The sequence below is a fragment of the Neodiprion virginianus genome, chromosome 7 (assembly GCF_021901495.1).
Source record: "Neodiprion virginianus isolate iyNeoVirg1 chromosome 7, iyNeoVirg1.1, whole genome shotgun sequence".
NCBI lineage: Eukaryota > Metazoa > Arthropoda > Insecta > Hymenoptera > Diprionidae > Neodiprion > Neodiprion virginianus.
The window spans coordinates 302839-314079 of NC_060883.1; the positions used below are offsets into that span (position 1 = coordinate 302839).

The 11241-nt window shown below is 40.7% G+C and overlaps 1 protein-coding gene across 7 annotated transcripts in view; it reads left to right on the top strand.

Annotated features, from left to right (window-relative positions):
- Positions 1-3162: 3162 nt before the first annotated feature.
- Positions 3163-11241, top strand: part of LOC124309136 (protein kinase C) — a 40487-nt gene continuing 32408 nt past the window's right edge. For 3 of the 7 annotated variants that reach the window (XM_046772430.1, XM_046772432.1, XM_046772431.1), the window contains exons 1-8: positions 3163-4576; positions 6575-6635; positions 6866-7109; positions 8048-8079; positions 8903-9024; positions 9149-9311; positions 9448-9990; positions 10613-11208. In XM_046772430.1, the coding sequence (XP_046628386.1) occupies positions 4244-4576; positions 6575-6635; positions 6866-7109; positions 8048-8079; positions 8903-9024; positions 9149-9311; positions 9448-9990; positions 10613-11208 (2094 nt within the window). In that variant the 5' untranslated portion in view covers positions 3163-4243. Of the gene's footprint in view, positions 4577-6574; positions 6636-6865; positions 7110-8047; positions 8080-8902; positions 9025-9148; positions 9312-9447; positions 9991-10612; positions 11209-11241 lie in introns of those variants that run through there. The other 4 variants (XM_046772433.1, XM_046772434.1, XM_046772435.1 and 1 more) reach the window with 4 other exon arrangements.

Genomic DNA, 11241 nt, shown 5'->3' on the forward strand with positions numbered 1-11241 from the left:
TTTCCCACATTTTAATAAGATTTTGCATTAAAAACGAATAGCCACTTCGCGATAATAATGTTCGACTGTATTTTCTGGGCACACGCGGTGAGCGACGGTAATGTCAGTTCTTCTCGCCTCTACGTACCGACTGATATGAACCTGCAGGGGAAGATGAAGAGGGCGCGACTTGGCAATGAATTAAGCCCCCCGCACACGACGCTTGTTTTGCTGCTGGATTGCTTGCTAGATTTTACCGCTGGGTTCCAAGTTGGCTGTGGCGCTGGGTGCAACGATGGCACCCTCGTTGGGTTGGCTTCACACGATGCTTGTCGCTAGGCGTGCTGGCGTGCAGGGAGCCTAGAGAGAAAGTATAGGCGAATACGTAGTCCCAGCATTTCTAACCTCAACAGTACCATGGACGCTCGAGTGCAACAAACTATTGCGGCTGAAATAATTCGACGTAGGAAAGCAATTATCGTGTCAGCTGTAGCAACTGCTTTTAAACGTAGACATCTACTGAAACAACGAAAACGTAAATTGTGGAGTCGCGAGTGGCTGTTACGGCGTGATAGAGGACAGAATGTTCTAAATATGGTATTTCGTGAGCTCGGGTATGTAACCATATGATTTTCATTTTATTTATTATTACTTTTTTGGATTTTCAATTTTATACTTGACTTTTCAATGCATATTTATACTAAATTTTTGTTTAGCCCTGAAGATCCAGCCAGTTTCACCAATTATACTTGAATGATGGAAGATGACTGGAATGAGTTGTTGACACTTCTGACTCCGGCCATAAAAAAACAGGATACCGTTATGCGTCAAGCTATATCACCGAGGGACAGACTCACTGTGACTCTTCGATATTTAGCAACGGGCAATACCTTTCAAGATTTGAGCTACTCCACTCGCATAGCCGCGAACACAATTTCAAAAGTGATTGACGAAACTTTAAGAGCAATAGTAGAAGTACTCGACTCAAAAGTATGGAATTTCCCATCATCGCTGGAGGAATGGCAGGTTATCGCTCACAAATTCGATACTTTATGGAATTTTCCTCATTGCATCGGTGCGCTGGATGGGAAACACATCAATTTTCGTCCCCCTCGGAGTGACGGATCGATTTACCGTAATTATAAGGGAAAAGACAGCATTGTGCTTCTGGGTCTTGTCGATGCTGAATACAGATTTTTGTTCGTTGACGTCGGAAGAAATGGACGTATGCACGATTCTGCTGTTTTGCGTGAGAGCCCATTATGGACTAAGATCAACGATGGAACGTTGAACTTACCTGCTCCATGTGAAATTCCAGGCTTTTGATACAAATTACTGTACGTGATTGTCGGTAACGACGCATTTGCCTTGAAACCTAATTTGTTAAAGCCGTATCCGGATAGAAACTTGACGCTTGACAAAAGAATATTCAACTACAGATTGAGCCGTGCTCGCAGAACTGTTGAAAACGCTTTTGGCATACTGGCAAACAGATGGCGCGTTTTACTTTCTACGATATCTCTCTCCGTTCAAAAAGTAGAGAGAATAACTTACGCGTGTGTGCTTTTACATAATTATTTAATCAATAAATCTAACAATGATTCCAGTCAATGGTACGTAGCGCATAATTACAGAATCTCAACCCGCGTTGATAGTAATTGTAATGCAGTACAATTATCCGAAGGGCAGAATGCCTCCCTATATCTGAGAAATAACCGAAGCAGTAACGAAGTTCTAGAGATACGAGATAAATTTTGTGAATACTTTAATACTACAGGCATAGTGCCATTTCAATATACCGCTATTGAACGAGGTAACTATTAGTCGTTGCTCTACGAGCAAGTTCATAGTATTTATTCATTTATTAATTTATTTACTAGCACTGCGGCCGCGGCTTGTATTTGTATTTGACAGTATTTGTACAATGTTTATACAGAAATAAATAAATGCCATTACTGGTTTTATATTATTCGAATTTTGTTTGTGTACGAAAGACTTTTGAAAATATCTCTTTGACTAAGCAGCATCGACAATTGAAAAAAGAATCCCTCCAAAATTACACAGATTCTCGAGTTTTTGGATATTCGCCGAGGACTTCTGGGAAATTTCGAGAAATTCCGGAGAGTGTGAATGGCCAGAGTGTCGTTCGAAGTGCAAGCGACGAAGGGAACGATTATATTTTTTTACGACTTTTTCTCAACGATTATCGAAGCTGGTGTCAGAGAGAAAAGTTCGACCGAGAAAAATCCATAGTTCCTGAGAACTGTGAACTGTAATTAATTTTTGTTCCTTCATCGATCTTGCCGCTTCGCATTGACCTTAATTTTAGCAATTGGAGTAATTTTTAATGCTTACAATTATACATAAAGAATGACGTGAAATATTAAACATAAATAACGAAATGAAAAAACAAACAGGAGACTTATGGAATGGAATTTTTATAAAAGAAAATGAAAATCAAGATTTTTTGGTTGTCGGTGATGTCAAAACAGGTTGGTGTACTCTTTTTCTGTCACTTTCTAACCAGAATTTATTCCCCCTCGATCGAACAAGATTTTACATCGAAGAAATTGTCATGATTGTTTTTTTTCGATTTTTGAATTTTGAAAATTTAAGGAAAACGTGGAAAACAAAAATTTCCTTCGTTCATCATTTTTTTCTGGTTTGTTTGTCGATTTTTGAAAATTGAAAATTTAAGGAACACATGAAAAATGGAAATTTCTCATTTATCATTCCCTTCAGGCTGCTTAAAAGTTTTTTTTGCTTTTCTACGGAGATAAAGGCACGATAGGGTGTTTTTTTCGACTTTTGAATTTTGAAAAGGAACACGTGGAAAATAAAAATTTCTCGTTCGTCGTTTTTTTATCAGGTTTTTAAAAATAGTATTTTGCTACGCGCAAGAAAACCATCACGAAAAATAGCACACGTTCTATCACCGAAATCCAGCACGCGACCACGCTTCAGAGCCATCAGAGGCGCCACTTTCTAGCAGCGCTCCCAGCAGAGCAGCCATCCTAGTACCCCGCATGCGATCTATCAGCAAAACAAGCTCCGTGTGCAGCGGGCTTTAATCTCGCCCATTTTCGATTACGAAAGGTCCCGTAACACTAGCAGTCCTTGCACGCGAGCGGCCATTGAACGGCTTACTTCAGGAGTGTGTGTAAACTCTATGTCAATTCCACGGTTTCGGATCCTTCTACTTCATGCTGGTAGAGATTCCGCGAATGGTGCCGCGGCGACAACGCGACGGACGAACCGATCGAGCGACGGAGCGCGACGTCTGTGCTGACGGAGCGAAGGGAGCGACGAAGGAAGGACGGAAGGTGGCTTCGCAGGAGGGTGAAAGGGAGGCAAGGGAGGGAGCGAACGAACGAACGAGCAACGCTAGATATTCCCCGTTCCGCCGCGTATATCTTGGCCGTGTTAAAGGGGCCCTTGGATGTGCCTTGGATAGTCGTGCGGATCGAGCCCTGGGTCTCGAGTTTTTTTCCCTCTCGTTAACTGCATCGGAGTCGGTGAATTTTTACGGAAAATCGACCTTGATGGCTGTCAGGGTATCGCGGCGGGTCTGTAACTCGTCAGTGTCGTTTAACCCCGACTTTTTTATTAAAGTGTCTCGTTCGACACTGCTATGCTACGCTAGTTGTTAAGTATTATGTGCAACCGTCGGGAGGAGGGAGAACCAGCGTTGATTGTTGAGCAACGGTGACCAGAATAAAGAGAAAAAAAGATAAAGAAGCTAGAAGGAACGAAGAAAAAGTCGCAAAGAGGGAGTCCGCTTTTTTTAAAACTGGAACTACCAACCTCTGTTTTCTCGACCCAACAACTACACACCGTTACTGTCGGCCGCACCAACACTCATACCACCAACGGTGAAGGTGAACGCTCAACGTTAGACGAGGAAAAAAAAAGACTACGATAAAAAGAAAAATAATAACAATAATAATAATAAAACGAAGAAGAAGAAAAAGAGGAAGAGGAACCAATCAGTCACAAAATAAACACGAATCACCGCGTTATCAAAAGTAGTGAAAAATTTTGATTCCTATTTTTCTCCCGTTTCATCTCCTCTCGTAAATTGTCCCACATCTTTGCATCCCCAGGGATTCTCTCGGTATTGGAATTCGAGTATAAATCCGAGAGTAAGTAAAGAGAAAAGAAGAATCACCCACCCTAAAGCAGACTGTCAAAAACACCTGGGGTTTCATCGTCAGTCGTTGAGACGGTCAAGCGTATACAATAAAGTGGCAGGGAGACAGGTAAAATGTTCACTGGCACGGTTAAGGTAAAAATATGCGAAGCATCTGGCCTGAGGGCAACGGATAAGCAGAGAAAATTCTGGCAAGACGAACCGCCGATTCTGGATCCCTATGTCCTTCTGGACGTCGACGAGAATCAGCTCGACCGCTCTTCGACCAAACCAAAGACCTTCGATCCTGTGTGGAACGAATCGTTCACGCACCATGTCCTGGATGCGGGGACGCTCGGGCTCACCGTTTTCCACGACGCAGCTCTGCCGCCCGATGATTTTGTGGCCAATTGCAGCATCAGATTCGAAGATCTGGTTCACCGAGAAGACGATGCAGCTGATTTCTGGGTTCGTGGTATTCAGCTATATTGTCCTTTTCCTAATCGTAGCACTATTGAAAAAATTCTCAGCTTTGGCGTTATTAAATGCAACGATACAATATTTCGATGAAACGTTTATTGTGAATATGCAGCATGCTGAGATTTTGTTGTCGCATAGGTGTGATATTCTTAGTAATGTTTCTTTTATACGGTTGATAGCGGTTTAGATAAGAAGAGTTATGCGCAAATATACTTTGTCCTTTCGTAAGCGAGTCAGAGATTGCTAGCAGTTCGCGTTCGCACCTTGGTTAATACATATCGAAAACGAGAAGTATCTCTCATTAAGGAGAGAATTTGAATCCAAATCCTATGGCTGATATTTGTATGTGCAAATTTTATTTAGAGTACTGTATGTTGGGCAAATTCTCTGTTTGCAAGATTTGTTTGGATTTTCTGTAAAATAAGAGTGTTGAAAAAAAAATTGACGGTTGGATACTCTACTTAATTTTCCTCTTTAATAAGAAAATGTTTCAAACACACAGAAATTATGGTTTTGAAAAGTGTTTTCAAAGGCTGATTCACATTCGTGCCGAGACCCTGAAAAAGGCAGCTATACTTTACCCCAGCGAAACGGTATTTATTAATCATCGTTGTTGTACATTAAAAAAATTTAACGTTATTGAGATTTCGTTCACTGATTTAAAGTGGAATTACCAAGATTTTCATCGCTCACCGTATTTATTCCGTCGACGGGCGTTAAATCCCTGCCAGGGAGATAGCACAGAAACAGAAAATCATCCGTAGCTCTTCGTCTTTAACATATTTGCTGTTTTCATCGAGAAACGAGGGCAGACTGCACCTATATGACTGTTAGTGCTTACAACGCTCTGCTGCGTAGACTAGATATAAATTAAAACCTTGATGGCTTACGGAGGCCACAAGTATGTATATGTGTATCATAGATAAGAGGCGAATACTTATCTTTGTCTTGAATGGTTTTGAATATTCGGTCAAAAAATTTATTATCTGCTCGGTAAAATGAAATTTTTCCCACTGCAAATTTTCATGAGATCAAAGTTAATAACGCTAGCTTAATGAAATATTTGTGTGTGGGGAGGGGGACATCTATTCTGCAATTTTGTAGTGACTCTGAAATGGCCAAGTTTCCAAAATATGAATCTCTTTTGCCTTATAGTTTATTCCATTTCATATATTCCTAAAATTAGGAAATAACAAGTTTTCCGAAATTTGAATCATTGAAATAACAATACCAATTCCAGTCATTTATTTAGCATCATGAATTTTCTCGCAGGAAATTTTCTACAAAGCTTCTTGAACTCTGAGCTGTTAGTCATTCTTAGAAAATTCATTTTGCAATTGTCTTTGTGTTCAACGCATCCTTGAACATTATTCCGTGAAAACATAATCAATTGTATCAAATTTTTCCTCACTTTCCACTCAAACTGCAAGGTTTTTGCAATATAGACAAGTGTTGAGGATTCTGGAGAATTTGTTACTATACCGTGTCGTCCATAATTGTGCAATTAAGATTCCTTATTCAAGGCTTTCATGCCTCAACATGTGGACATTGCCATGGGGAATATTTTAGATTATTGTAGCTACCGTCATGTAAGTATCCTTTGGTCTGTCACATTTCATTGCAAACGCAAAGGAAGAAAGATTTGGCTGATTTTTATTACAATCAGAATCATTCGCAACAAACATCTGAATCAGCAAGCAATTGCCCTTAAAGGTAGGATTTTAATTCTATTTTTCAAAAAAGTCGTCTTAATTTATCGTTCGTGTATAAACATCCCTGTACCTCATCCTCGAATTCCGCTATAAAATAAATGAACCGGCACTCGCAATGGTAACATCTTTGAATTTTGCTAGTCGCTTTTACTCCGCAGGGATTACCTGCAAATATTGTACCTAATTGGTAATACTTTGTGTTTTCATTGTTGATAAATAAGCGATGTTGCGTAACTTTTACGCAGACTGAACTAATAGTCTTCATTCGTTCCAGGTCGACCTTGAGCCGCAAGGAAAACTGAGGATACGAATAGACCTGAAATGGACGAATCAAGGTCAGTGTCGGCACATGTTTCCATTGAATAATTTGCCTGGAATAATTTTTAATAAACATGCAAAGAGAATTAAATTCTTTACTGAGCAGACTAGAACAAGTACAATACGTACAATGAAAGGTACAAAGAATAGCATAGATCGTCTTTAGATCTATTTCTAAAGAAGCAAAGATGGAAGAATTTCAACTTGTAAAACAGAGTGAAATTGTAATGCTTTCATGCAAAAACAGAGCAACAACAACCTGGCTGCGGAAGCGGTGGGTTGGGCGGAGGGTCCGGAGACACAGGCGGCGGAAGCGGAGTAGGCGCAGCGATAGGAGGAAAAGAGCCGAGACGAGAGTTTAAAGAGCGACAAGGTTTCAATCGCAGAAGAGGGGCGATGCGAAGAAGGGTGCATCAAGTCAACGGGCATAAATTCATGGCGACTTTTCTGAGGCAGCCTACATTCTGCTCCCATTGTGGCGACTTTATATGGTACGTACTTCGATCAATGTATCCTGTTGTTTTTTATTCTTAATTTTTTTTTCCTCCTGTGTTTGTACAGTACTAAAAATCGTATCAAATCGAGGACAAAACTCTCACCTATATCCAACATCCGCTCGCCTTTGGATTTTTGATTCACAATCGAATACTCGATACTTGGTTAAAAAATACGTGTCTGGATACGGCGAATCCAATTTTCAAAACATGCAACAGTAATTGCAGCAAGAGTTCGGATGTTTGGACTGATATTTTTTTTAGACATAGAATGGGTAATTTTAGTGTTTAATTGGGCAATTTGTGGGAATACTTTGTATGTGCTCGTGTAGGTGTCGGCATAAATACTTCTCCCGATGTCTGCTTTATTTAAGGGAATGCGACACAGTTTACTGTGGGTGAAAAACAACGGAAGAGAAACATTTCCGCTGTATGAGTGCCGAGTCCGTGTCCCGGGTGTGGTGGTCTTTCTATTATAAAAATAATAATATTTATATATCATTACAATCCTCTCAATCATCAAACACAAATCTGCATGCATTTGGTTCTTCTTTTTGTGATTAAACTGTGGGAGGAGTAATTGAAACTGCGTGGACATTGGTGGAATTGGGGTTGCACGCTTTGGTATTTCACACAAGCTGACGTTACGCATTTCTACTGCCAAATCTTAGGATCAATCCAGTTGCACTTTGCTTCAAACAATTTGAAACCTAGTCCGTTCGTTTCGTAAATGCTAACGTCTAGGATACGTGGTCCATTTCTTATCATCCAAAGTGACGCGTAATGTCAGGTTGCCTTTTAATCTCTTGGCTTGGGATAAACGATAGAAACAGTAGAGGTAACTTCTGGGTAGCAACGTCAGAGGAGGGATACGCGTATGTGTTATTAGGGATTTTGAGGAGACGATGTGACGTGTTTTGTCTGTTGTATTTCAGGGGCTTCGGCAAGCAAGGGTATCAATGTCAAGGTGAGGAAGACACAAAATCACGTTATTAACCGATAGTAATAATTAATTGCCTGCTTGCGGAATCCCATGTGCGTATTAATATTTTTTGCTGTACCAATTTGCTCCTATATACGTACGCTCCCATTTCCTATGTCCCAGAGACACCAATGATCCAAAGATATTTCCCATTCGTCGATCGCTTTCTGCTTGAGTAGGTGTTATTTTGTTTATTTGCTTATTTTATATTTTTTTATTTCATTCCGATTATACTCAGTGAGGGTTCAGACCTACATGCACTTGCGTCTTGCCAAAGTATGAGTGAAAATATTTTACGGATCATTTAACCATGTTTGTGCCCCTACGTCTCTTCTTCTACCTGTATTCTTCTTATCATGTATTATATGTCTATGTCATGTTGGATGACTTTAGCGCATGTCCGTTTTACTTTTTCCGTTGTACAGTTGATTTGTTTGACTATGACATTTGTTTGTGCGTTTTTCAATCTACAAGGTGGGATAGCAGAGGTTGTTAATCTCCTACTTGCGTTATTTTATTCTCACACCTGCTCTTCGCAAAACTCTCTATTGTAACGTACAATTAACATCATTTTTTTTTTATGTTTTCTTCGCCCTGCACGATTTAACACAAATTTTCACAGTGTTTTATGTCACAGAAATGAAATGAGCGATTGCAGTTCAAACGGCGCATGTTTATCGGAGCTTACTTAACGTACTGTTTTTCGAATAGCCTCTTTCACACATTTTCAAAGAACGAGAGAAAAAACGAAAATAACAATTGCTGTAGAATATATGTGTATAAAAAGTTTTCCCTACGTTTGTTACAGTCTGCACATGTGTTGTTCACAAAAGATGTCACGAGTCCGTCGTCACTGTTTGTCCAGGCATGAGAGACGAAGTAAGTGTTGAACGAACCAAGTTCCTCGAACAGAAACTGATTTTTTCTCAAGTTGGTAACTGTATTATCGAAATTATCTCAGGGGGGTGAGAAACTTCCTTACACCGCTAGGGAGACGATGTCTATTTTTTTTTGTTTCGTTTTTTATTTTAATTCAAACTATCTGCCCGTTTAGGGAAACGTTCATATTTTACAGACAACCCAGAGTACCCAGAGCCAAAGATTCAGTGTCAATGTTCCCCATCGCTTTGTCGTACACAGTTTCAAACGGTTCACATTCTGCGAACATTGCGGGTCTCTTCTGTACGGTCTTATAAAGCAAGGCCTACAATGCAAAGGTAAATCTTTCCCATTCAATCATTACCAATGCGTTAATCTGTTGTTGGATTTTGCGACGTTTCGTTAAGTCAGCAACTTCCAAACTCGGGTCAAATGTCGATACAGTTTTGTCTTACTTTCGGTAATTATTTTCAGTCTGCCATATGAGCGTGCACAAGAGATGTCAAAAGAATGTTGCAAACAATTGTGGTATCAACAGAAGGCATTTGGCTGATCTCTTGAACGAAATGGGAATCTCGCCGGACAATAAGAACAAACCGGCCAGGATCAACTACCAGTCATCGAGCCAATCTGGTGGCTCTGGGTCATCGGCTCCCCCGAACGAAACGTTCTCCGAAGGGGTGCCAGCCTCGAAATTGAAAGAACCGACTGACAGCGGAAGCGGCCCAGATACCGGCTACAGGAAGCTCGGGCTCGAAGATTTTCATTTCATCAAAGTCCTTGGCAAAGGAAGCTTCGGCAAGGTAATGCTTGCCGAAAGAAAAGGGTCACCGGACGAAGTTTACGCCGTCAAAGTACTCAAGAAGGATGTCATCATTCAGGACGACGACGTCGACTGTACCATGACAGAGAAACGCATACTAGCTCTGGCAGCCAAGCATCCGTTTCTCACCGCCATACACAGCTGCTTTCAGACCAAAGATAGGCTCTTTTTCGTTATGGAATATGTCAATGGAGGTGGGTAGTCTTGTATTTTGCGTATTGGTTAAAAGAAAAACTTGATACAAACACCCCAAGAATGAAAGATTGAGTTTTCACTAGATCTCCATCAAATTGGCGACACACCGGGAAGACCGGGAATAGACGGGGAATTTCGTCTATCGGGAAAAAGTCGGGGAATTATGGTGAACCATAGAAAAAACTTGCTTTTTTTAAAATTGTTTTCAAACTTCATCTGTGCTTCGTAAATTCGGTTAAGCTAACTTTCGGAAATGGTATCGTTAAATTTCTAATTATTTGTGTAAAATAAACGTTAAGATCCAACTTTATATATTCAAGGCGCACAACTTCTAGAGCTTTTGGTCATAAAAGCTTCGTGGGAAAACGTCTGGAAATTCTGAATTTTTTGACGAGACAAGTTAGGTAATTTTATTTAGCAAAATAGTCGCCGCCCTGGTAGTTGTTGAGTTATTTAAAAAACAACGTAAAAATAAAAAAAGGTTGGACTGGTTAACGTTTTCTAAGTTTGAAACGCATTCAAGCGAGAAGTTCTTAGCCTGGCTTATCAAGGTTGACCAAATTAATAATTTATTTAAAATCGAAACGTACGTTCTGACAGTGAACTTTTAATGATCGACAGGTGATCTGATGTTCCAAATTCAAAGAGCTCGCAAGTTTGACGAGGCTCGTGCACGTTTTTACGCTGCCGAAGTTACGCTGGCATTACAATTTCTTCACAAGCACGGTGTGATATACCGGGATTTGAAATTGGACAATATATTGTTGGACCAAGAGGGGCATTGCAAACTTGCCGACTTCGGTATGTGTAAAGAGGGCATAATCGAAGGTGTCAAAACCACGACGACGTTCTGCGGCACCCCCGATTACATCGCGCCTGAGATACTTCAGGAACTGCAGTACGGCGCGAGTGTCGATTGGTGGGCGCTCGGCGTTCTTATGTACGAAATGATGGCCGGTCAGCCACCGTTCGAAGCTGAAAACGAGGACGATTTATTCGAGTCAATATTGAGAGACGACGTCCTTTATCCGGTATGGCTGACCAAGGAAGCTGTTGCCATTCTGAAGGGATTTATGACCAAGAATCCCGCCAAAAGATTGGGATGCGTTGCGGCTAACGGAGGCGAGAATGCCATACGACTTCATCCATTTTTCCGAGACATGGACTGGGAGGCGCTCGAGGCTCGCAGACTGAAGCCTCCTTTTAAACCGAAAATTGTAAGGATAATACTGATATACGATGCAATTATT